At 43.8% G+C, this 27,500-nt stretch overlaps 1 protein-coding gene across 3 annotated transcripts in view; it reads left to right on the forward strand.

The window, feature by feature from the left end:
* LOC144602437 (Wilms tumor protein homolog) overlaps positions 1-27,500 on the forward strand; it is an 82,078-nt gene that overhangs the window by 9,105 nt on the left and 45,473 nt on the right. For all 3 annotated transcript variants that reach the window (XM_078415572.1, XM_078415573.1, XM_078415574.1), the window contains exons 2-3: positions 14,408-14,530; positions 22,334-22,436. In XM_078415572.1, coding sequence (XP_078271698.1) covers positions 14,408-14,530; positions 22,334-22,436 — 226 coding nt within the window. The remainder of the gene's footprint in view (positions 1-14,407; positions 14,531-22,333; positions 22,437-27,500) is intronic.

A 27,500-nucleotide genomic window follows, 5' to 3' on the forward strand; every position in this document is an offset into this window, starting at 1 on the left:
GGGATCGCTGGTCGGCGCGGACTCGGTGGGCCGAAGGGCCTGTTTCCGTGCTGTATCTCTAAACTAAACTAAACTAAACTAAACTAAACTCAGAATGAACTCCTGCCTCGAATAGACACGGGTACCTGAAATAACTTTTTTGCGCAGTCTTTATTGGCTATTGGGGGAAATGGAAAGAATGCACTGCGTTTATAATTGACGATTACTACACTGGGGAAAAAACCTATTCAAGATAACGAAAAGTGAATGAGCATCGACCCACGACCGCAGTTACTTATAGAATGATGTATTGAGAAAACTGAAATCTAGGCTTTAGATAATTGCACATGGAATACAAAATCTTCCAATGTTACACTTAATTCCTCGTCATAGGCTCACATCTGAACTGCTTTCTTGATGTTAAGTAGCAATGTATTGTCGCAATGGCCTCACCATTCGATAGGAGGAAATTAGGTGGTTGCGATGAGCAGAACTTCACCGACTGTGAAGAAACAGCGGGTTTTATTTTTGTTACAACCATTGCAAACAGCAACCTAATTTAACGCAATTCGTTGCTTCATTCTGTGGCTCAGATTTAGTCTCCATCATTTCGGAGCTCACATGATCAAGACTTTATATTAATTCATTTTATTTGTAGGTTCTCTTTTCGGCTTCCACCGCGATTATTAACTAGTTCCAAACCGCTCTCTACACCGGCTTTTATCAGAATCTCAGACAGACACAGAGTGCTGGAGTAACTCAGCGGGTCAGGCAGCATCTGTGGGGAACATGGATAGGTGACGTTTCACAGAGTGCTGGAGTAACTCAGCGGGTCAGGCAGCGTCTCTGGAGAACATGGATAGGTGACGTTTCACAGAGTGCTGGAGTAACTTAGCGGGTCAGGCAGCATCTCTGGAGAGAAGGGATGGGTGACATTTCGGGTCGGGACCCTTTTTCATACTGAAACAGCCGGTTCCAAATTTCACACTAGTGAGATGTTTTAAAAAAAACAAACATGAAGCGTGCACGTTTTTGGAAGTATAACCGTAGTTTCAGTTATGATCGCCTGCATTGTGTAGGACACGACGAATAAAAGCGCAGAGGAATCTGAAAACAATTAAAAGATCCTAATTTGCGCCAATACAATAGTACAGATGTGTATCATTTGTTTAGGAAGGGAAAAGCGGCAGAAAGTCTGAAGAAGGGTCTCGACCTGAAACGTCACCCATTCCCTCTCTCCTGAGATGCTGCCTGACCCGCTGAGTTACTCCAGCATTTTGTGTCTACCTGTATAATTTGTTTAATCGTTTACCGTCGGGGAAACCCAGGACCTCAACGTTGTATTTTCGTATAGAGAAGGAATTATGCGATGAAAACAATTAGCTAAAATGATTATACTATCGCGTATCAGCAGAAGCAAATATAACTGGTGAATTTCCTCCCAGCTTCACTCCGGTGTAAAACACGGATTAAAACGCCGAAATAATTATCCCAACGAATGTTAAACACTGTTTAAATTAAAGCAAATTGAAGGATACGAATAGAACAAGATGAACTGTCTGCTTGCCAGGTCGGGAGATTTATTGACCGGTCAGATTTGTCATTGAAATATGATTGTGGATTTTGATCATTTAAGTCTTTGTCGCTACGCAATTATCTGAGGTTCACAGGGCTGTTTTTTGAGCGCTTGATGTTTCGTTTTTCAGAAGCTTCTCGCATTCTTTGGAAGTGTTTGGAGTTACGAGTGGAAATACCATGTCCTCGCTTATACTCAGTTCGTCAACAAACCTCATAGAAGATAGACATAAAAAGCTGGAGTAACTCAGCGGGCCAGGCAGTATCTCTGGAGAGAAGGAATAGGTGACGTTTCGGGTCGAGACCCTTCTTCAGACCCAAAACATAGCCTATCCCTTTTCTCCAGAGATGCTATCTCACTCGTTGAGTTACTCCAGCTTTTTAAGTCTATCTTCGGTTTAAACAAGCATCTGAGGTTCCTTCCTACAAATTTCCTCAATAGGATGTTAATTCCTAACACAGCGCTGAAGGCCAAAGCCAGCATTTCCCTCCCACATTTTTTTCTTGTGGGAAGGACATTAATGAATCTAGTTGTGTTTTGGTCTTGTTGAACGCGATGGCAGTTTACCCAATGTTCAGACTTGTCCCGAAGACCAAGTTCACTGAAACCGCTTTTTTTTTTTTTAATTCCGCGTTTCCTCTCCAAATTTGGAGATCTTTATTGGGTTCGTCCAGATTCACTGGACGCATTTAGCAATTTTCCTCTTTTTTTTCAAGATCTTTCACTCTTTGAAGCGTTAGTATTATGTCTCATATTTTTAAAGTGCAGATAACAACCTTAGCTCCATCAACTTGTTTCCAAAAACGTGGGATTATGGATAATGAATGCCTCTAGTTCCTTTCCTCGCCATCTCTTTGAAACACAGGCGTTCGACGGCAGCGCATTGGAGTAAGCAAATGACACTACCTTGGAATAATAATCCTTGCCTCCAGCCAAACACTGCATCATTCTATGTGTATTATTAATTGACTCGCTGTAGCGCAGGGAAGGTATAAGTGGGAGGGTCAGCTACCATTCCTAAATTATCATCCTTCAAGTGCCTTTTGCAAAGATTTACTTCGCGTGCAATATACTTTTTTTTTCCTCGCCAGATCGCATCATTGGGACAAGATGACATTGCCATCTAATCCCATGTGTGATCTTATCAGCATTCCCTCTTCTCACCAAATACTTAGAGATAAAATTGGATTTTGTCGTGTGAAGAAGGAAAGTGATTTATATGTTGCCTAATGAGCCATTGAGGTTTGACTCAAGTAAAGAATAACAGACTGCTCTGGGAGTGGAGCAGAGAGCCGTAACATCACTGAACGCTTCTGACAACAGCAGAGAAGTCTGAAATTCACTGCAGCGAGAAATGGATGATAAATTCGTCAAAATCAAAGATTTTATTACATTGGGCAGCCTGGCCCCAGACGGCCATTGTTTTCTGTATTTACTGATAGTCTTGGTCTGGTCTCCCGGAGAGTCGTCATTGTGAGGGTGGAAGGCAACGTTAGGGGACTAATGGCTCTCTGGGCACAAGGACTACCCAGGCTCATGTAGACCACGCACAAACTAACCAATGCTTGGACTTTCAATGGACAAACTATAGATCAGGGTGAGATTGGCGTGTTTCACACAATATTCCCATTATTTGGGTAGACACAAAATGCTGGGGTAACTCACGTGAAGTACTACCATTAGTTCATCATTGGGAGTGGTTGCTAATCTCGTTTATATTATTAATTTATATACAGTATGACCATGAGCCAATAATATATATTTAAATACCTGATTGAGCTGCTTATATTTATATAAAGAAATTCTATTGACTGATTTCATTTTATCCAAGTTCTTTCCATGTTCCAGTCATATTTTCTATTTCCATGGATTGATGATACTTGTTTATGAAAAAAACTGCAGATGCTGGTTAAAATCGAAGGTGCACCCAAAAAGCTGGAGTAACTCAGCGGGTCAGGCAGCATCTCTGGAGAGAAGGAATGCGTGACATTTGTTGTCTCGACCCGAAACGTCACCCATTCCTTCTCTCCAGAGATGCTGCCTGACCCAATAGACAATAGACAATAGACAATACGTGCAGGAGTAGGCCATTCAGCCCTTCGAGCCAGCACCGCCATTCAATGCGATCATGGCTGATCACTCTCAATCAGTACCCCGTTCCTGCCTTCTCCCCATACCCCCTCACTCCGCTATCCTTAAGAGCTCTATCCAGCTCTCTCTTGAAAGCATCCAACGAACTGGCCTCCACTGCCTTCTGAGGCAGAGAATTCCACACCTTCACCACTCTCTGACTGAAAAAGTTCTTCCTCATCTCCGTTCTAAATGGCCTACCCCTTATTCTTAAACTGTGGCCCCTTGTTCTGGACTCCCCCAACATTGGGAACATGTTTCCTGCCTCTAATGTGTCCAATCCCCTAATTATCTTATATGTTTCAATAAGATCCCCCCTCATCCTTCTAAGGATGAGGGGGGATCTGCTGAGCCGCTGACCCGCTGAGTTACTCCAGCATTTTGTGTCTACCTTCGATTTAAACCAGCATCTGCGGTTTTGCTTTCCTTCCTATTATTTGGACCCGTTACTTCTAGAGAGCACCGCTCCTGAATTACTTTTATGCTAGTATTAATAGGTAACTCAGGATTTGCAATAGAGCCACTTTATTCATCTGATTTATTATATAATAAAATGTTCCATTTTGGATGTTGCTATCAGTTTTTACAGGTTAATATATTCTATTTCTCCCACTGAACACTCCCAAGTAGCTTTATCTTATTTTCCAACACTGCCACCAAGTTGTATCATTTGTGCTCTTGGCAAAGCTGAGACCGAGTTCTTATTTTTACTTTTATTGTCATTTGATGTATTTCTTGTGTTGTGCTTCCAAGGCCAAGTTATTTTTAACATGAAGACAGATTGAAACAAGAACCGTGACACAGATTATAAAAGGGATTGAAGACGCTAATGTAAAACAGGGCACAAACATGGATTATTTTTCTAATTGATTGATTGATTGAAAGAATCAGCCTGTGAATCGGCCCAGCGATCCACACAGACCATCAATCACCCATTCGCACTCGTTCTATGTTGTCCCATTTTCTCTCCCACTGCTTACACACTAGGGGCATTTTACAGAGGTCAATTAACCCACAAATCTGCACCCCTTAAGGATGTGGGAGCGAGCTGGAGCCCCGGAAGCCCACACGGTTACAGGGAGAATGTGCAAACTCCACACAGACAGCATCCGAAGTCAGGATAGAACCCCGGGTCACTGGTGGTGTTAGGAAGCAGCTCTACCAGTTGTACCACTGTGCGTCCACCTTATTACACATACAAATATACTGCAGAAATTACACCAAAGAATCAGAGAACTGTCCAGCACAAAAGCAGTTCATTTGTTTTGTGATGATCCTACCAGAATTTTGAAAGAATAAGTCTCACATTCCTATTCTTTTCCTACAGAAATTGATTTTTTTCCCCCCTTTCAAACACTTATTTAATTTACCCTTTTAAGTTATTATTCAGACAGCTTCCACTCTCCTTTCAGTGCACTGTTGGAGATTGTCGTAAATCAATGTGTAAAAAAACAACTTTCCCTCATCTCTCTTCTGACTCTTCTGTTAATTATCTTCAATGCCTTGCAGCAAGTTGCTTGGGTGTTTACACTGTCATCTGCATCACGTGTACATTGATGTTGTCATGTGTATGCGGGACATGGCAGTGAGCATAGAAGATCAAGGGGATAGAGTGTTTAATTGTCATATGCACCGACAATCCAACAATGGCAGTCATGCTTGCAGCAGCATTACAGGCCTGCAAACACAACACATATAGATAATATATATAAAGTACTAACCACAATACACATGCAGAAGAAACCCCCCCAAAGTCCTTAGAACAGCTAATGACCATCCATCAAAGTTTCATCGTAGAAATTGGTGGTAGACACAAAAATGCTGGAGTAACTCAGCGGGTCAGGCAGCATCTCTGGAGAGAAGGAATGGGTGGCGTTTCGGGTCGAGAGAAGTTCCTTCTCTCCAGAGATGCTGCCTGACCCGCTGGGTTACTCCAGCATTTTGTGTCTTCCTTCGATTTTAACCAGCATCTGCGGATTTTTTTCTTTCAAAGAAGTTGGTGGTGTTCAGTGTTCAAGAGCCTGATGATTGTTGGGAAGAAGCTATTCCTGAACCCGGCAGTCACGGTCTTCAGACTCCTCCACCTTTGCTCCTCAATGGTCGGAGGGACAATGAGAGTGTGGTTAGAGTGATGTAGGTCTTTGATGATATTGGCAATCTTTTTGAGGCAACGCCTCCTACAGATGCCTCAAGTGGTGGGGAGGTCAGTACCTGTGATCGTTTGACAATCAAATACGTACCAAGGTTTTCTACATCTTTTGCAACTTTATCTTTTATGAATGCAAAATATAACATTTTGATAATATATTTGGTTAAAGGTAGGTCATTTTCATTATTTGGAGGTCATTGTTTTGAGTAAGAGCAGGGAATATTAAATGTCTGATCCTTGAGGAACTTTATTAATCAAGCATCTTCTGTGAAATTGATCAGCTTTATGTTCTGAAAATATAAAGGCCATCTGGAAATTGTGAGCACATGTATATATATATATATATATATATATATATATAGAAATATATCACAAACGTTATATGTGTATATTTTCCGCCTAGGATCTATGAGCGACCAACTTCTCTCAGTCCGCACGTTTACTACAGCAACCAATCTCAATCTCAGTTACCTGGTCTTCAGTTAGCACACTGCAAGCATCTCCTAAGGCTTGCACAGAGTTCAAACATCAGGGAATGCTGCACATGAGCGAGAGACAGACACATGAAGCTCCTTTCCCAAGGTGGTGCTTTATTTTAATGATAACAGGGAGCAACTAGAAGCCTCCCATTTGTCATGGCATTGGCAGAAGTCAAGGCTACACATAAAGTTCCCAAGAGGTGCAATAGATTGACTAGACACATTCAAAACGAGGCTTAACGTTAATTCTCTTGTGAGGAACCTTACCAGGTATGTAGTGAAATTAATAACATAATATTCCCCGTGTTGCCTTTCTTTAGTGATGTTTTTATGATCACACTGCACATGGATTGTGCCTTGGAGATTTTTGTTGTCATATTAACCATTAATGTTATGAGGCTGAGACATATGCTGCTGCACTTTACTCGATTCTTGTTCTTCCTCTTCTGAAAATAATCGCGCACTCTGAAACAATCTCTCTGCCTTTAATCAAGTGAGGTTTTTCATTTTTGTGCCCCGACTCTCAGCAGCAGCTCAGCCATGAGACAGGACTGTCTTAGGGTGGCACAGTGGCAGAGCGATGGTCTCACAGCGTTAGACCCTGATTGCATCTTCATCTCCGGCGTGGTCTTTGTGGAGTTTACATGTTCTCCCCGTGACCACGTGGGTTTCCTCCGGGTGCTCCAGCTTACCCCCATATCGCAACGGTGCACGGGTTTGTAGGTTAATTGGCTGCTGTAAAGTTGCCCCTCTAATGTGGGGAGTGGATGTGAAAGTAAGATAACTTTTAACCGGTGTGAACCATGGTCGGCGTGGACTCGTTGGTCGAAGGGTCTGTTTCCATTCTGTATCTTTCAATCATTCAAAAACAGCTCATTTCAGGCCTGAGTCAATATCATAAAGATACTTCTGGTAGCCAGTGGACAAAGATCAGGAAGACTAGGACTACCAGTGTTTAATTTCCTGCTTTGATAAAGATTCTTGCTTTGCCATTGTCCTGCATATGACCAGTAACGTACTGGGCCAAAAATGCTTTCTGATTGAACAAGAGATGTAATTTACTCATGGACCACCAAAAAAAGCTACAATATAAATGTTGATATATTGCATACGAAAAGCAAAAAAAATGTTGGAAATGCTCAGCAGGTCAGGTAGCTTCTGTGGGGAGAGAAAGCGAGTTCAGGCTTCCAATGTATTGCATTGGGACAAGCAGTTCTTTTTAGGATCACGGTCTGGCCCGGGTCTTATCTCAGCTATTTTCCATTTGTCTGATGTCTTCTCTGTTCTTAGTGACTGATAGAGACAGAGGAACTCAACCAAAATTCCACTCATTCCCCACTTAATATTTTCAGTCTCTTCACTGTCCATGGCAGCTGTCCCATGTAAGTGGATTGGATATCTGGAAAAAAAATCAAAGAACATTTCTACTTCAGACAACAAAGTCCTTGAGAAGCTGGTGGAAGAAATGGAATGAGATTTCTATTCCATATAATTGCAAGTGAAAACGCAGAGTCTGAAAAGTCAGATGGCAGAAAACTACCAGGTTTAACTATCATCCGGTACAGGTCAATGGTGACATGAAATTGGGACATGCAGTTAGTACGGACACAGATTGCCATGAAATACCACTGAGTTTAGAGAATGGGCATTAGATTTAGATTTAGATTTAGATTTTTAGATTTAGAGTTACAGCGCGGAAACAGGCCCTTCGGCCCACCGGGTCCGCGCCGCCCAGCGATTCCCGCACATTAACACTATCCTACGCACTAGGGACAATTTTTACATTTGCCCAGCCAATTAACCTACATACCTGTACGTCTTCAATTAGAAAATATATCAAACTTTAGTAAATGCAAGTGTAAGATTGTATGGAAGATAGACACAAAATGCTGGAGTAACTCAGCGGGACAGACCGCATCTCTGGAGAGAAGGAATGGGTGACGTTTCGGGTCCAGACCCTTCTTCAGACTGATGAAGGATTGTATGATTTGATGATTAAGAAGATCATACCAGTTTGTCAGAAATGCTTGGTACTTTGCAGTAAAACTTTGTTCTCCATGGTTAACGTCATCAGCAATATATATATATATAGTATAAGAAAATAACTGCAGATGCTGGTACAAATCGAAGGTATTTATTCACAAAATGCTGGAGTAACTCAGCAGGTCAGGCAGCATCTCAGGAGAGAAGGAATGGGCGACGTTTCGGGTCGAGACCCTTCTTCAGACTGTCATCAGCAATGTTTGCTTTTGGTTAATTTTGTCACATCTTCGGGTGCCTATTATTTCTTTGATGGAATTAGGGCAGCGTTTTCCTCCCTCCCACGACAATAGGGAGGACACCAAAAGTACTTTTTTTGGCTGCAAAGTATTTTGATATGTCCTGAAGATTTTACATAAATGAAAGCCCATTCATTCATTTGTTTCAATTCCAACCTTCCTTCCTCCCTTGAAATCGACAAAATAGTTTATGGCTCTCGATTCTTCATTGTCAACGATTTCTCTGGACGATGTCAGTTCTGCCTCAAAGCCAAAAAGGAAACCTCACCAATTATTCAAGTGTTTGTCTTCCTCTTGTAGCTGTGACTGTCCACTCCTCCAGTTTCCATTAACAAGCATCCACAGGGCCAGGCTTGGCGGTGGGAATCTTCATTACCCCTCATGCGCCCCAGGAATTGTTTCTTATCACAGCAGGTGGCCGCCATGCAGTCAGACCGACTGTTTTCCTCATTCAGGACAGCGGGTTCTTTACAGCTCAGGAACCTTGGCGATGTCAGTAGCAAAGAACTGACCTGGAATACGTTCTACGAGGGAAGGGAAATGTGGCGTCATTTTAGTTACAATAGAAATGAGAAAGATCATTATCGCTACCGCTCACTAATCTTTAACTAATGCTTTGACCACTTGAACTCACATCTTGGCATCGTTATCTGAGCTAATTGCGGTCATGTCTTTTCATTGCCATTCTCCCCCAAGCAAGGATGCTTCAATTTTTTTTGTTTTTTATTTCTGTACTTATGAATTCTAATATTTTATCAGCATATGTGTTATTGCCAACGAGTAACTAATGTTGCACAATCAATTAGAGAGGAAATTTCCTATGTCCCCATGTTATAATCTAAGATGTCATGTCTTATACGTTTCTTATCGAAACGTATAAGATTATTAAAGGGTTGGACACGTTAGAGGCAGGAAACATGTTCCCAATGTTGGGGGAGTCCAGAACATGGGGCCACAGTTTAAGAATAAGGGGTAGGCCATTTAGAACTGAGATGAGGAAAAACTTTTCCACTCAGAGAGTTGTGAATCTGTGGAATTCTCTGCCTCAGAAGGTAGTGGAGGCCAATTCTCTGAATGCATTCAAGAGAGAGCTAGATAGAGCTCTTAAGGATAGCGGAGTCAGGGGGTATGGGGAGAAGGCAGGAACGGGGTACTGATTGAGAATGATCAGCCATGATCACATTGAATGGCGGTGCTGGCTCGAAGGGCCGAATGGCCTCCTCCTGCACCTATTGTCTATTGTCTATTGTCTTTCATGATTTAAAAGTCACACAAACTATAGCTTGTACACTCAGCCTTCTAATTTTACTTTGCAATATTTTCCTCTTTTGCCTAACATGGGAAAATAATCACTTTCTCAGGCACACCATAGCAGTCAACACAATAATTTTTTGACACTGATCATCCACAAATCATTCCAACCATTTATCTGGACTAAGAAGATGCTTAATTTTACAATTTAGTTTAGTTTAGTTTGGTTTAGTTTAGAGAAACAGGCCCTTCGGCCCACTGAGTCCGTGCCGACAAGCGATTCCCATACGCTGATACTATCCTGCACACAGCAGACACAATTTACAATTATATCAAGCCAATTAACCTACAAACCTGTAGGCCTTTGGAATGTGGGAGGAAACCAGAGATCCTGGAGAAAACCCACGCAGGACACGGGGAGAACGTTCAAACTCCGTACAGACAGCACCTGTAGTCAGGATCGAACCCGGATCTCTGGCGTTGTAAGGCGGGAAAAGAGTCACTCTCTTGATTAGAAAATATATTCCTGTTCCGTCATCATCACTGGGTTTAAATCCTGGAACTCTGTCCCCAAAAGCAATGTAGAAGGTCCTTCAACAGTAGAACTACTACTCAAGTAGGGCATTCACCACCTCTCCCTCAGGGGTGGTTAGCATTAGGTAATAAATGCTGGCTTTATCAGCAATGGGCACAACTGTATAAAAAGGTCCTTTCTACCATTAATTTCTGTGCCCAATTCCACATCCTTCTTTGGAGATCTCTAGTTTTGATGAACTTCTCGTTGTATCCCGATTTGTGTTTGTTCCTCATCTTTCCATAGACACTTTCATTATATTTAAGCTTATTTTAGAGCAGAAATGCTGTAACTGGACAGAAACAACTCTATTCTGAAGGAACTTTATCCACTTTGGCCTTCCCTTATACCTCATTCATGTTCTGTTTTGTTTTCGCTTCCTTCCACCTTTTATCCTTGTTTGTTGCTGGTTGAGGTTTCCTTTCAATGACTCACATGTTCCATATTTAGCAATGTCCCACGATTATGTCAACCGCATTGGTCCAAGGCCCAGCATCAGACTCTATTGACCATTGCTCCCTCACCTTCCTCAGCTTCCTCTTGTGAAACTCCATTGTTTCTCTTTGGATGTTGGATCACTTCAATCAGTGTGGAGAATTAACAAGCAGCATACAAACATGGTTCTCTCTTTAGACTTTAGACTTTAGACATACAGTGCAGGAACAGGCCCTTCGGCCCACCGAGTCAGCACCGACCAGCGATCACTAGCACTATCCTAGGGACAATTTACAATGTTACCAAAACCAATCAGCTTACAAACTTGTGCATCTTTGGCGTGTGGGAGGAAACCGGAGCACCCAGAGAAAACCCACGTGGTTCGTAGGGAGAAGGTACAAACTCCACACAGACAGCACCCGTAGTCAGGATCGATCCCGGGTCTCTGGCGCTGTACGGCAGCAACTCCGCCGCTGCGCCACCGTGCTGTCCCACCACAGTGGAGAACTTTTTATATGCAAATGCAAAACAATATGGCTTATCATCATCATCATATCATCATATATATACAGCCGTATATATGTAATATGTAATAAAGTTGTGTGTTTTTGCATGCACTTTCAGAACTGGTTTTGTTGAACCTCTGGAAAACACGGGTTCACGGGCAATTGTGAACATTGCAGTAGCGATTGAGAGCTGTTGCAGAAAACATGCAGAGTGGTAGCCGGAGTGAAGGCCTTCACTTACATGGATAGACTGGAGAAGGTCTATACCATTGTTCCAAGAACAGCAAAGGTTGAGCAGTAATTTAGTAGTGCTCGAAATCATCAAGGGGTTCAGATACAAAATGCTCTCACCGGGTCAAGAACTAGGATGCCTGATGTCCGATGAATGGAAATGCAAGGCACGTGTTTACGCTCCGCAACATGCCTCGGTTGGAAATTCACTGTCTGAGAGGGTTGAGGAAGCAGGTTCAATCCCTTAGTTTTTGGAAGGAAGAAAGTTCAGGGTTGAGGGGGAGTGACACAGATTGACTGGTGGTGTTGAGAGCGTCTGATCACTCGATGGATCAATGTGCACAAGTCCTTCTCACGCCCGTCAGAAACAGCCTTCCCGAAACTATTTGCTTTGAATTGCAATGGCAACTGTTTTGCAGGGAAGAATTTAATTTTCAAATTAATTGATTGGACAGATTGAATAGTTTCCTGAATTAAAGGCTGTGACAATTTCTATACAGTACTGAGAGGCAAGGCAGAGACAGAGGTCTCCTCTCTTAGAACATTGAACATGAACCAATTGTCCACAATGTCCATGTCACACCGTTAATCTTCTCCGCCTGTACATGATCCGTAGCCTTCCATTCCTTGCGTATCCAAGTGCCTGTCTAAAAGCCTCTAAAATACCACTGTTATATCTGCCTTCATCACCACCCCTACCAGCTCATTCTAGGAACCCATCACTGCGTAAAAATCTTGCCCTGCACATCCCCTTCAGATTTCCCCCCTCTCACCATTAACCCTTAATATTTCCACCCTGGGGAAAATGTTCTGACCGTCTACCCCGTCTATGCTTCTCAATCTCTGATATTTCAGACAAAGCAAAGCATGGGCCTCCTCCATTGTCAGAGAGAGGCCAAGCGCAAATTGTAGGAACAGCACCTCATATTTCGCTTGGGAAGTTTACACTCCAGCGTTATGAACATTGACATCTCTAACTTCAGATGGTCCCTGCTTTCCCTCTCTATCCCCTCCCCCTTCCCAGTTCTCCCACTAGTCTTCCAGTCTCCGACTACATCCTATCTTTGTCCCGCCCTCTCCCCTGACATCAGTCTGAAGTAGGGTCTTGACCCGAAACGTCACCCATTCCTTCTCTCCAGAGGTGCTGCCTGACCCGCTGAGTTACTCCAGCATTTTGTGTCTACCTTCGATTTAAACCAGCATCTGCAGTTTTTTTCCTATACAAAGCTACCCGCCATCTGTATCCCTCCTGCAGCATCTGCATTGTGGAATAATGACATGCATCGGTCGTGTAACCCTCCCCCCCCCCCCCCCCCCAGTCACGTTTCCCCAATAGTTATAATACCCCAGCCCCATGTTGCTAATCGTGCCTGAGTTCATCGGCCTGACCTGTCAAGCTCCTTTTACTTAAAGAAATGCTGTTTAATCCGTCAGGCGTCCTTTGCTCTTTTTGAAGGGACATGGGGCTGGAATCGACACAGCGTGGCTCAAGGGATGGGGGGCCTCATGACTTGTAATTCCCTTCACTCCAATAGGAGGAATGTGAGCCTGATTACTCATCCCGTGTTCCTCTCTCCGCCTTGTACTGTTACACCTCAATGATCCTGCCTCCTGCCAGCAACTATGAGTCGTTGTTTTGTATTTACAGGGTTTATATTCACCTCCTGTCTTTTCTGACACAGTAGCTGGCTGGAACCCATTTTATGATTCTATTGGAAGAAGTGAACAGCCAATGTCGTCACCTCAACGAAAGTCTTTAAAATCAGATGCTTTCCTTTCATTAATGAAGTGTTGGATTTGGTTGTGTGAAAATCAGTTATTGCTTTTACCAAACCAGTTGGCTAAAGGCGGCATGTTGTCGCAGCGGTGGAGTTGTTGCCGTACAGTGTCAGAGGCCCAGTTCAATCCTGACCACGGGTGCTGTTCGATCAAGGTTGGGCGGCACGGAGGCGCAGCGGTAGAGTTGCTGCCTTACAGCGAATGCAGCGCCGGAGACTCAGGTTCGATCCTGACTACGGGTGCCGTCTGTACGGAGTTTGTACGTTCTCCCCGTGACCTGCGTGGGTTTTCTCCGAGATCTTTGGTTTCCTCCCACACTCCAAAGACGTACAGGTTTGTAGGTTAATTGGCTGGGCAAGTGTAAAAATTGTCCCTAGTGGGTGTAGGATAGCGTTAATGTGCAGGGATCGCTGGGTGGCGCGGACCCGGTGGGCTGAAGGGCCTGTTTCTGTGCTGTATCTCTAAATCTAAAAAAATCTGTTTGGAGTTTGTACGATCTCATTGTGACCGCATGGGCTATCTCCAGGTGCTCCCGTTTCCTCCCACATTCCAAAGACGTGCAGGTTTGTAGCTTAATTGATTTCTGGTGTGTAGGACAGAACATAGTGTACGGGTGATCGCTGCTGGTGCGGTCTTTGTGGGATGAAGGGCCCGTTGCTATGCTCTATCGATGAACCAAACCGGTGCTTCTTAAACTCATTCACCCTTGAGTCTTTATCACAAAATTTCATTCACCCTCGACTAAATTTTCTTCGTTTTTTTTAGTAATTTTCGTCTTATTCTCCCTTGTGTATAAGTTTGTATATATTAAGTCATTCCCCCTTCATGTACCCCTTTACTTTCATTCACCCTTGGGTGAACTATTCACCAGTTTAAGAAGCACCGAACTAAACAAATCAATCAACTTGGCCTGCACTAGAAATATAAACTTGGTTGGTCGATGAACCTTTGGGTACTGTGTGAAATCTATTAGTGGTGGTGTAAAATCATAATTCAGATTTGATCAATTCCTCACGGTGTGTTTTTGTGTTTGTTTCAGGTTATAGCACTGTGGCTTTCGATACGACTCCTGGTTACGGCCACACTCCCAGCCACCACACTCCTCAGTTCCCGAATCACACCTTCAAGCACGAGGATCCCCTCACCCAGCAGAGCAGCTTAGGTAACTCTTTTGCACTCCGCTCTTCAAAGGATCTTCTGCTAAAATATTAAATCACTTTTTTTCTCCTTTCTGTCAATTCCAATGGCTGAAAGATCGTTGCCCTTTTGTGCAAAACCAGCTCGGACCGCGAAATAGTTTAAGATATTTTTAGAAGTTCCTCAGCAATATTTTTGAAAAGTCTGAAATATGCTTGTCAGATTTATGCATGTACATGACTGATGACAGCTGCTGGCCAAAGATAGACACAGAGGGCTGGAGTAACTCAGCGGGTCAGGCAGCATCTGTGGAGAACATGGATAGGCGACGTTTCACAGAGCGCTGGAGTAACTCAGTGGGTCAGGCAGCACCTGTGGAGAACATGGATAGGCGACGTTTCACAGAGTGCTGGTGTAACTCAGCGGGTCAGGCAGACCTGTGGAGAACATGGATAGGTCATGTTTCAGGTCAGTCGGAACCCTTCTTCAGACTATTGGCAAGACTGATGAAACATTTAAACTGTAAAAAAGTCAGATGCAATCTTATTAATTTAACTAAGCAGACTAATGTGTTGTGTAAGAAAATAACTGCAGATGCTGGTGCAAATCGAAGGTATTTATTTGGGTCTTGACCCAAAACGTCACCCATTCCTTCTCTCCTGAGATGCTGCCTGACCAGCTGAGTTACTCCAGCATTTTGTGAGACTAATATGTTTATCTTCACATGGGATGTGAGCATTAATTCCAAAGCTGCATTTAATGTCCATCTCTCATTGACCCTGAGAAGGTGTGGGTGTTCATTTTGTGGCATTTAAGTGGCTTTAGTATTGTGATGTTGCGAGAGAGGTAACGCTGGGTTTACATGGCAGAGGGGGCACCAAAAGACATGTTTGATGAAACTGTGGAAAAAAATGTTGACCATCGGCATTCAGTCTACAGCAGGTGACAATGTTTGACGGATTTATTTACAAATTTGTGAGGGGACATTTACAGCTTGTTTATTTAGACGTTAGACTTTAGAGATGCAGTGAGGGAACAGGCCCTTCGGCCTACCGGGTCTGTGCTGACCAGCGATCTCCGTACACTAGCACTGTCCGTACACTATCAGTAGTAAAGAAAGCAAACTCAATGCTAGCATTTAATTCAAGAGGGCTTGTTTACAACAAAGGGATGTAATGCGGAGGCTCTATAAGGCACTGGTCAGGCCACATTTGGAATATTGTGAGCAACTTTGGGCACCATATCTCAGGAAGGATGTGCTGGCTCTGGAGAGGGTCCAGAGGAGGTTTACAAGAATGATCCCAGGAACGAATAGGTTATCCTATGATGAGCAATTGTCAGCACTGGGCCTGTACTCGCTGGAGTTTAGAAGAATGACGGGGGACTTCATTGAAATTACCTACACACAGGTAATAGTGAAAGGCTTGTTTTGATGTGGTTATGCTTTATTCTTAATTGTTAACTGTATGTTTGTGTTGTCATTTGTTAGCGGAGCACCAAGGCACATTCCTTGTATATGCACATACTTGGCCAATAAACTTGTTCATTCTTGGATTGAGTGGACGTTGAGAGGATGTTTCCACTAGTGGGAGAGTCTAGGACTAGAGGTCATAGCCTCAGAATTAAAGGGCGTTCTTTTAGGAAGGAGACGATGAGAAATTTATTTAGACAGAGGGTGGTGAATCTGTGGAATTCTTTGCTACAGAAGGCTGTGGAGGCCAAGTCAGTTGATATTTTTAAGGCACAGATAGATAGATTCTTGATTAGTACAGGTGTCAGAGGTTATGGGGAGAAGGCAGGAGAATGGGGTTAGGAGGGAGAGATAGATCTGCCATGATTGAATGTCGGAGTAGACTTGATGGGTCGAATGGCCTAATTCTACTCCTATCCCTTATGAACATGACCATATGACCACTATCCTACACGATTTTACCAAAGCCAATTAACCTAGACCTGTACGTCTTTGGAGTGTGGAAGGAAACTGGAACACCCGGAGAAGACCCATGTGGTCACGGGGAGAACGTACAAACTCTGTACACACAGCACCCATAGTCAGTATCGAACCCGGGACTCTGGCGCTGTAAGGCAGATACACTACCGCTCCGCTGCTGTGCCGCCCCACAGATTTTATTTAGGTAATAAATTGTGATTCTCAAGGACTCCATGAGAAACTGAAGGGCAAAAGCACAATGAACCTTCCTGGAATTCTATTTTAGCGGAGGTGTAACTGGAACAGGTTAAAGGCCTGGTTGGTGAAACAAGGAGAGGAATATTGGTGAATTGTCTGCTGGAATCTGGTGCAAAAAAAGGCTGGTGTAGAATACCAGAATTTCATTTTGTGCCTTTAGATACTAATTACAATGCTGGATGTGTTTTAGGGCTTTTCAACATCTGAGCATCAAGGTGTTTTTTAAAAAGTTACCTAAAATTAGAGAATTCAATGTTCATACCGCTGGGGTGTAAACGAGCCAAGCGAAATATGAGGTGCCGTTTCTCCAAATTGCCTGTGGCCTCATTGGTGTGAAACGGACGGCTCTCTACATCGTCCACGCACCACGTCCCTCACAGTTTTGCGTTCCTCTAACTTCAACCGAAAGGAGCAAAAAGAAAACTACTGGAGGAAAGCAGTGTGTCAAGCAGCATCAGTGGTGGTGGGAGGGGAGGGGAATGCCCAACCCCATGAGTCCCTCCAGCGCCTCGATTTCATTTGCTTCAGATTCCAGCATCTGCGGTCTCTAATGCCTCAAAAGGATATTCTTGCTATTGAGGGCGTGCAGCATAGGTTTACTAGGTTAATTCCCAGAATGGCGGGACTGTCGTATGTTGAAAGACTGGAGCGGCTAGGGTTGTATACACTGGAATTTAGGAGAGGAGATCTTATCGAAAGGTATAAGATTATTAAGGGGTCAGACACGTTAGAGGCAGGAAACAGGTTCCCAATGTTGGGGGAGTCCAGAACCAGGGGCCACAGTTTAAGAATAAGGGGTAGGCCATTTAGAACTGAGATGAGGAAAAACTTTTTCAGTCAGAGAGTTGTGAATCTGTGGAATTCTCTGCCTCAGAAGCCAGTGGAGGCCAATTCTCTGAATGCATTCAAGAGAGAGCTAGATAGAGCTCTTAAAGATAGCGGAGTCAGGGGGTATGGGGAGAAGGCAGGAACGGGGTACTGATTGAGAATGATCAGCCATGATCACATTGAATGGTGGTGCTGGCTCGAAGGGCCGAATGGCCTCCTCCTGCACCTATTGTCCATTGTCTATTGTAAAAGAAAGGGAACATGGAGAGGTTTACTGCCAGGCAGCCATGCTCCCTGGCCACCACTCCCAGCAGTGAACCAGAAGTCCCATCCTTACACTGGTCACAATACTGCAAACCCAGGCTCCAGTTTCATGGCAGCTGCAGTCTGCTTGCTAATTCACAAGAAAAAAGTTTACATTCGTTCATTGCCAGAAAAGACCGAAACAACATTACCTTTTATAAAGATGCTGCCCTCAAACTACCCCTGATGAATGCACTGCCGTGACTTGTTTCAGTTCTCCAGCACATGATGTACATACTTTCAGATTAGTGCCATACATCATAGATACCACTGGCCTATGACAATATTGCACTGTATATATTTAAATAGATTGTAGCAATATAACACGATATAACCGTAGATTATGTCTTGTGACATTGGAAACATTTATTGGTTGAGATTTTTAAATAGTTTAGTAAGCTAAAGAAACATTTCTATTTACTGACCAAAACACAGATGTGCTGGAGGAACTCAGCAGGTCAAACAACATCTGTGCAGGCAATGGAGAGACTTTGGACTTTAGAGATACAGCGCGAAACAGGCCCTTCGGCCCACCGAGTCTGCACCAACCAGCCATCACCCCGTACACTAACGCTATCCTACACACAAGGGACAATTTTACAATTTTACCCAACCTACAAACCTGCACGTCTTTGGAGTGTAGGAGGAAACCGGAGCACCCGGAGAAAACCCACGCAGCCACAAGGAGAACATGCAAACTATATGTTGATAGGCAACATTTTGGGTCAGAACTTCAGTCTTCTGACTGAAAGGTCGTCTTTTCATTTCCTCCACAGACACTGACTGACCCGCTGAGTTCCTCCAACACTTTGTGTATTTTGCTCAAGGTTCCTGCATCTGCATTTTCTTGGGTCTCCATTTCTATTTAATGCTTTGCGATTGTCAATTCATTTTGCAGGGACAAGGATTTCCCCAGTTAATGTAATGGACAATGGGGCCATCGTTAATAAAATTAATACAATTAATAAAAGCTTGTTTATTTATTCCAACCATTCTAAAAGCATGGAGATGCTGACCTCCTCTTAAATAAGCAGCTGCCTGTCTGAGAATTAACTGAAAAAGGACTTCTCATTGCAATGTCCTCAAACATGCAACAGTTTATCCGAAGTTGCAATTCATTTTGTTATAGAAGAACAGAAAGTTTTCTTGATCTCCATTAAGCAAAGTTACAACAGCTCAGAAGCAGATCAATTAATTTTAAATGCTTGCACAAGTTTAACAAGCATGAAATAACAGATCTGGTGACATGAATTACGGCCATTCAGCCCAACTGATGTCTCTTGGTGTTTGTGTTGTACACCAGCAGCCACCTCTCTGTAGGGTCGATGGGGAGAGATGAGCTTAGCTGGTGGCGTGTCCAGGTCTAAAGAGGTCAATGTCTAAAAATTCTAGGTGGGCTTATCAGACTTTTAGAACGGAGATGAGGAAGAACTTTTTCAGTCAGAGAGTGGTGAAGGTGTGGAATTCCCTGCCTCAGAAGGCAGTGGAGGCCAGTTCATTGGATGCTTTCAAGAGAGAGCTGGATAGAGCTCTTAAGGATAGCGGAGTGAGGGGGTATGGGGAGAAGGCAGGAACGGGGTACTGATTGAGAGTGATCAGCCATGATCGCATTGAATGGCGGTGCTGGCTTGAAGGGCTGAATGGCCTACTCCCGCACCTATTGTCTATTGTCTATAAAGTTAGGGACCAGGGTTGCCAACTTCCTCACTCCCAAATAATGGACAAGGTGACGTCACCGCCCCACGCCCCACGTGACCTCACCCAGCCAGCGGCCACGTGCTCCTGCTCCACCAATGGTGGCCACCAGGACTGCGAGGCGGGTTGCTAAGCAACCTCCATTAGCACAAAGAAATAATTGAAAACCAAAGCGAAATCATTGTAAAGCTATTTATTTTTTCCTTTTGCCATTAAGTTCTGTGCTTTATAAACACCATTGGATTCAATAGCATCTTAGACCCTGCACTGGATCTGAGATTTGAGTGGCGATCCTTTTGAGCAGGACTATATTGCCGCTGGGGAACTGGTTTTGATCTGGATTATTTTCTTCTACCAATGTGTACAGTTCATAGTGCATGCCTTCTTTCAGTCTGGGGATCTTATCGAAACGTATAAGATTATTAAGGGGTTGGACACGTTAGAGGCAGGAAACATGTTCCCAATGTTGGGGGAGTCCAGAACAAGGGGCCACAGTTTAAGAATAAGGGGTAGGCCATTTAGAATGGAGATGAGGAAAAACTTTTTCAGTCAGAGAGTTGTGAATCTGTGGAATTCTCTGCCTCAGAAGGCAGTGGAGGCCAATTCTCTGCATTCAAGAGAGAGCTAGATAGAGCTCTTAAGGATAGCGGAGTCAGGGGGTATGGGGAGAAGGCAGGAACGGAGTACTGATTGAGAATGATTGGCCATGTTCACATTGAATGGCGGTGCTGGGTCGAAGGGCCGAATGGCCTCCTCCTGCACCTATTGTCTATTGTCTATTGTCTAAAGGTTAAATATCAACTGTTCCTCTCGGAAACACCAGCTCGTAGGATTCAGTCCTTTATACAGCACGGTAGACGTTTGCAACTTTCTCTGCGGATGGCATTTAGTTTTTAGTTTTACTTTTAGTTTTAGAGATACAGCATGGAAACAAGCCCTTCCGCCCACTGAGTCGCGCCGACCAGCGATCACCCACATGCTAACACTATCCTACACACCAGGGGCAATTTACCGAAGCCAATTAACCTACAAACCTGCACGTGTTTGGAATGCGGGAGGAAACCAGAGCTCCCGGGGAAAACCCACGTGGTCACGGGGAGACCGAGCAAACTCCATACACACAGCACCTGTAGTCAGGATCAAACCCAGGTCTCTGGCGCTGTAGGGCAGCAACTCTACTGCTGCACCACCGTGCGGCCTATGTCGTCCTGAGCCAATTGTCAATTTCAAATCTGACTTCAATAGACTTTATTAGCCAAATGGAGAGAAAGAGGAGGGTCACACACACACACACCATGATTTCATTCACCGTAGAACAGCTTTGAGAAACCAAGCTGCCCATGTCTTGTTGCTTTCTCTTATCTTTCACCTCAGCTGATCGGAATATGCTTCTTATGTGATTTGAAATTTTAATTACAGTTTATCACGGACAAGTAACTAGCTTGCATTGAAAGCTTGTTACATTAGCAGTAGAATCAAAACAGATAAACGTTTCAAGTCATGCTTGTTTTGTGTGAATATTATCATTAATTAGTCTCATTTTTCTAAGTAAAGTAACAAGGGAAACTGAACTGGTCATGGAATTGCACTCGATCACATCTTAACACTTAGTTTCAGAAAGGAAACTAATCCCTGTGAGAAGCAGGACTGAAATGGTGTGTTAATGTGTTAATGTTTAATGCTAATATTTAATAATTGCAGCTTTTTTTTGCATCACTTGAACTTGTAGTGAATTTGCAGTTGGTCGTCATGCTATTTTTTAGTTAGTAAAGCAATAAAGGGCTGAATGGACCAGGCAGCATCTGTGGAGGGAAATAGACAGGCAACGTTTCGAGTCATTTCTGATTCAGAAGAAGTGTTTCTGACCTGAAACGTCTGTTCATTTTCCAACACAGATGCTGCCTGGCCTGCTGTGTTTATCCTCCAGCTAGTTTTTTCGCTCAGGATCCCAGCATTTGCAGTGTCTTGTCACTGCCTACTATTAATGGTTGACTAAATTAATGGTCTGAAGAAGGGTCTCGACCCGAAACGTCACCCATTCCTTCTCTCCAGAGATGCTGCCTGTCCCGCTGTGTTACTCCAGCATTTTGTGATCTACCTTCGATTTAAACCAGCATCTGCAGTTCTTTCCTACACATTAATGGTCGACTATTTGGACTCACCTTAAATACTTCCATGGGCTGATTTGATGTGGAAAATGTAAAGAAAATGAATTCATTCTGTGCACATAGAAGGGCACACTGAGACGGACAAAGCATCCGCGCTGGTTGGAAGAATAAAGTAGTCTGTGGTTTGAGGGAGTTTGTGATTTCTCTCTGCCAACAGTCTGTTTAAAGGTATTCATGTTTTGGGAAAGAGAGAAGAGCTGGAGAAAATTGGAGGCAGAGGTTTCTCTCAACACCTGGCCTCCTCACATCGCCCTCCTGATCTCAAGATGTAATGGCATGAATCTTATTCACACTTGTCATTAATCTTGCTTCATTTCCACTTGATAGCCAGTGACTGGTTTGCATCATATTCGCTGTCAGAGAACATGCAGGTAATCCATGCCACGTCGACTGAATCTATGAGTGTTAAGTGGGATATATTGGTCAGACTTTGTCGTACAGTCTAAGGCAATGGCAATTAGGACAAAAATGTTATGCATTTGCTAAATCCCATTTGTGCCCATTGGAGTTAAGCACAGTGTCATGTAATATCTGGATCACATCTAGGCTACTTTAACACTGTCTGTTAAATCATTTCACAGCAGCTCATTCGTCATGGTTGCCTGACAAGGCCATGAGTAACCTGCCCCTGTCACTTACCCCACAGGAGAGCAGCAGTATCCAGTACCTCCACCGGTCTACGGCTGCCATAACTCCACCGACAGTTGTGCAGGGAGCCAGGCGCTGCTGCTAAGATCCCCCTACAACAGGTAACATCTTTGCGTTACTTCCAGCCGGAAGAGAAAGTCTTTGTTTTGTGCATTACCTGGAGCTACCTGGAGGTTTAGGTTAAGGTTCAGGTTTATTATTGTCATGTGTACCGAGCTACAGTGAAAGGTTTTGGATTGCATGCTATCCAATCAGATCATACATACATACGATCAGGTCAAACTGAACTTCAAAGCAGAGAACAAAGGAACAGATACAGAGTGCAGAATATAACTCTCACCATTGTCGTGCCCCAGTTCCATAGACAAAGTCCAATGCCTGTGTGGGGTAGAGGTGAATCAGACAGAAAGTCTGAAGAAGGGTCTCGACCCGAATCGTCATCCAGAGATGCCGCCTGACCCGCTGAGTTACTCCAGCACTTTGTATCTATCTTCGGCATGTACCAGCATCTGCAGTTCCTTTCTACACGCCCTAGCTTATAGCAGGACCATTCAGAAACCTGATAACAAAGAGGAAGAAGCTGAATTAGAACAGAATGTGACAGAAAAAGGATTAAAGAACATCAGACACATTGTATGTTTCGGTTTGGTGATCGATGCACTCAACGATGACTCACTACTTTTTATTATTTATCATCCCCAGAAATTTAGTCCAAGGATTTATGCACAGCGTTTAGTTTAACACTTGAATGTTTGTGTGATTGGCCCTCATGTATTTCGTGTGTTGGGCTGTTGCAAATGAAGGATTTACATATCTCTGGCTCCTTTTTCAACCCCGACATTTGACAGCTCAGGCATAACATTTGAAGTTCAGACACCCCTGCACATAAGAAACATGACAAACAACTTGAACACAGTAAGTTCTCATAAACAGCAGCGTGTACCAGTGATGTTGATCAAAGGTGAATAATAAAGATAATATTGGGTAAATACTCTTCAACATTGTACGGTCAACTCCAGCTGAAGGAACAGATGGGGACATGGTTTAACAGCAACTCCAGCAACACAACATCCTCTCATTACTTACAATAGTTCACATCTTGATATTGGAATTATTAATCATCTTTTTCCAAGGTAGGTGTAGTACCAACCTCCGTCAAGGCCAGTGAGGTTTGAAGGATTATTATGCTATTTGGACATGACAATCCTGAGCTCTCTTACAATCTTGTACGCAACTTGCCCGGGGGAGAATGATTGTTGCACCCTCTGTGGTTTGTATGAGTTCATTTGGGGCTGTCATGGTATCACAGCGGTTACAAAGTGCTGGAATAACTCAGTGAGTCAGGCAGCATCTCTGGAGAACATGGTTAGGTGATGTTTTGGATCGGGATGTGAAGAAGTGTCCCAACCCAAATTGTCCCCTATCCATTTTCTCCAGAGATGCTGCCTGACCCACTGAGTTACTCTAGCACTTTGTGACCTTTTTGCGTAAACCAGCATCTGCAGTTCCTTGTGTCAACAGTATTATAGAGGTTGTGACTATATCAGTTTCCAGATGCCCCAGCCATTTAATTCAGGTACACAAGTTCAATTCCCATCAAATCAGTTGGGAGTATAAATAAAAAAAATTAAATGCACCTGGAATTTACTAACATCTCTAACATTAACCATAAAACTATTGGATTGTCGCGAAAACCTGTTTGGGAAGCAACTTTGCCTTCTCTCGCCAGTCTGCCTGCATGTGGCTCCAGATCCACCAAGGAGTTGAATCAGAGCGACTCCTCAATTCATGGGCAATAGGGATGGACTAAAAATGCCGGCATTACCATTCTCATCCCTCAGGTGAAGAAATCAATAAAAATGCTCTCTAGATATATGCACCAATTTTGCAGGTTGTACCAATAGATTTCGTTTTGTTTTAGTTGTAGTTATTATACAGTATGGTAACAGGCCCTTCACCCCAGCTGGCCCACACCGACCAGGGGTCACCCCATACACCGGTTCTATCCGACACACAAGGGGACAATTTGCAGAAAGCCATTTAACCTACAAACCTGACTGCCTTTGGGATGTGGGAGGAAACCGGAGCACATGGAGAAAACCCACGCGGTCTCAGGGAGAGCGTGCAAACTCCATACAGACAGCACCCGTAGTCAATTAGTTTATTATTGAATATATTATATCGTACAAATCATGCAAAATAACAAGCAATTCCACGACGCACCGTAACCTCAAGAACTAGATGACCTTGAGTTTCTGGTGGAATTTACCTCTCTATCTCAAGATAGAGGAGGATATTACACAGGGTGAACAGAGTCTTTGTGCTGTCGCGTGCTGTTTGTAATGGCAGAGGCGCAATGTCCATCAAAGCCAGGGCTTGTTATTTACACACTGGACTAACGTTGGCCCGCATTTAGAAGCCGGAATGTAGGGTATCTTAAAGCTTCTTGCCATCCCTACTTTGTAAACTGACCAGGGAAACATTAATTCGCTTTAGAGTTGGGTGTAGCTCTTGGGGCTTACGTAATGAAGGGATATGGGGAGAAAGTAGGAACGGGGTACTGATTTAGGATGATTAGCCATGATCATATTGAATGGCGATGCTGGTTCGAAGGGCCGAATGGCCTACTCCTGCACCTATTTTCAATGTCTCTATGTTTCTGATGAAGAAACATCGCCTCATCTCAGCCGCAAAGGATCTGCCCCCACTCTGAAACCGTGCTTCGGCCCCAACCCCCGGAATGGCGGGACTGTCATATGTTGAAAGACTGGAGCGACTAGGCTTGTATACACTGGAATTTAGAAGGATGAGAGGGGATCTTATCGAAACGTATAAGATTATTAAGGGGTTGGACACGTTAGAGGAAGGAAACATGTTCCCAATGTTGGGGGAGTCCAGAACAAGGGGCCACAGTTTAAGAATAAGGGGTAGGCCATTTAGAACTGAGATGAGGAAAAACTTTTTCAGTCAGAGAGTTGTGAATCTGTGGAATTCTCTGCCTCCAAAGGCAGTGGAGACCAATTCTCTGGATGCATTCAAGAGAGAGCTAGATAGAGCTCTTAGGGATAGCGGAGTCAGGGGGTAGGGGGAGAAGGCAGGAAAGGGGTACTGATTGAGAATGATCAGCCATGATCACATTGAATGGCGGTGCTGGCTCGAAGGGCCGAATGGCCTCCTCCTGCACCTATTGTCTATTGTCTATTGTCTAAGCCCTTTAAGAATCTTGTACGTTTTAGTGTAACCAAAAAAACCCAGTGAAATGAACATGTCCAAAAATACTTTTGAGTACATGCTCCCATCAACGTCAAGGGAAGGAGATAATGATGTAATAAGGAAGGAAAGAAGCTTATCAAGATGGATGGTGTGTGCTCGGTTGATGACAGGGAGGTTTCTGGACCTGATGTTGGTGAAAAGTGCGGACAATCTCCCCCACAATCTGTAAACATGACTCACAATGTAACATTGAACGCCTCATCCAAGTGGCGACTGGAGTGACCTTCCCCACAGGATACTGACAGGAATACCTGGGCAGCTTGGAAAAAGTATTTTTTTCAAACGTTAGCCATGGATAGTGGCCAAGAGAATCACAATGCAAATTAAAATAAGAAACTTGTCTCACTGCTTTTGTTTTCTTTTCCCGGCTGAAAGAAAAAGTGATAACGTGTTGTGGGTCGGGTGGAAAATCTCGCACCAAGGAAAAACATTGAGTGTGTCTGTTTTCGGTGGTGAGTTTTGGGTCGGAACAACTCTCGGCATTAATCAGCTTTCTATTGCTTGACAGAAGCTATTGTTCTCGGTCAGCAAGTATCACAGAGTTTTTCCAATCCCCTTTCCTACTCTAAAACTATGCCGAGCTTCCAACTTGTTATTTTTAATAAACTGTTACAAGAGTAGGATCAGGGTTAGGGATAGGTTATTGAAAGGTAGAACTATCATTAGAGCTTGTGTTACATTTGAGGATTAAGCATTCATTTTACAATTGGACCTAATTTTAAAGACGGGGCATTTCAATGCCTGTCTGTCTAATGTAGTTGTCGCAATAGTTTTATTGCTAGAGTAGCTGAATAAATGGCTTTCTGCAGGGAACAGGCTTAGAGTGCTATAACCTCAAAGCATGGAGGCACAGTGGATCACAACTACGTATGGAAGAATTGATGCACTTGGCGATTTTGCACAGTCTTTGCACGTAGGGCTTCATTCAAAAATTAAATGCTCCCCAAGTATTTTCATAAGACAATAGACAATAGACAATAGGTGCAGGAGTAGGCCATTCGGCCCTTCGAGCCAGCACCGCCATTCAATGTGATCATGGCTGATCATTCTCCATTAGTACCCCGTTCCTGCCTTCTCCCCATACCCCCTGACTCTGCTATCTTTAAGAGCTCTATCTAGCTCTCTCTTGAAAGCATCCAGAGAATTGGCCTCCACTGCCTTCTGAGGCAGAGAATTCCACAGATTTACAACTCTCTGAGTGAAAAAGTTTTTCCTCATCTCAGTTCTAAATGGCCTACCCCTTATTTTAAACTGTGAGCCCTGGTTCTGGACTCCCCCAACATTGGGAACATGTTTCCTGCCTCTAACGTGTCCAATCCCTTACTAATCTTAAATGTTTCAATAAGATCCCCTCTCATCCTAAATTTCAGCGTATACAAGTCCAGTCGCTCCAGTTTTTCAACATATGACAGTCCCGCCATTCCAGGAATTAACTTAGTAAACCTACGCTGCACGCCCTCAATAGCAAGAATTTCCTTCCTCAAATTTGGAGACCAAAACTGCACACAGTACTCCAGGTGCGGTCTCACTAGGGCCCTGTACAACTGCAGAAGGACCTCTTTGCTCCTATACTCAACTCCTCTTGCCATAAAGGCCAACATGAAAAGGACCTAGAATGTATCGACTGAATTCACCAGGTGGTTACTTGGAGTTGCAGATGTGCAAGGTTTGTAGGTTATGAGCCTCTGTAAATTGCACCTTTTGTGAAGGGAGTGGATGCAAAAGTGTGATAACACAGACCGATTGTGAACGGGTGGACTCGGTGGTTAGCTTGGACTCGGTGGTTAGCGTGGACTCGGTGGTTAGCGTGGACTCGGTGGTTAGCGTTGAGTCGGTGGTTAGCGTGGACTCGGTGGTTAGCGTGGACTCGGTGGTTAGCGTGGACTTGGTGG

Source organism: Rhinoraja longicauda, chromosome 18 (assembly GCF_053455715.1).
Source record: "Rhinoraja longicauda isolate Sanriku21f chromosome 18, sRhiLon1.1, whole genome shotgun sequence".
NCBI lineage: Eukaryota > Metazoa > Chordata > Chondrichthyes > Rajiformes > Arhynchobatidae > Rhinoraja > Rhinoraja longicauda.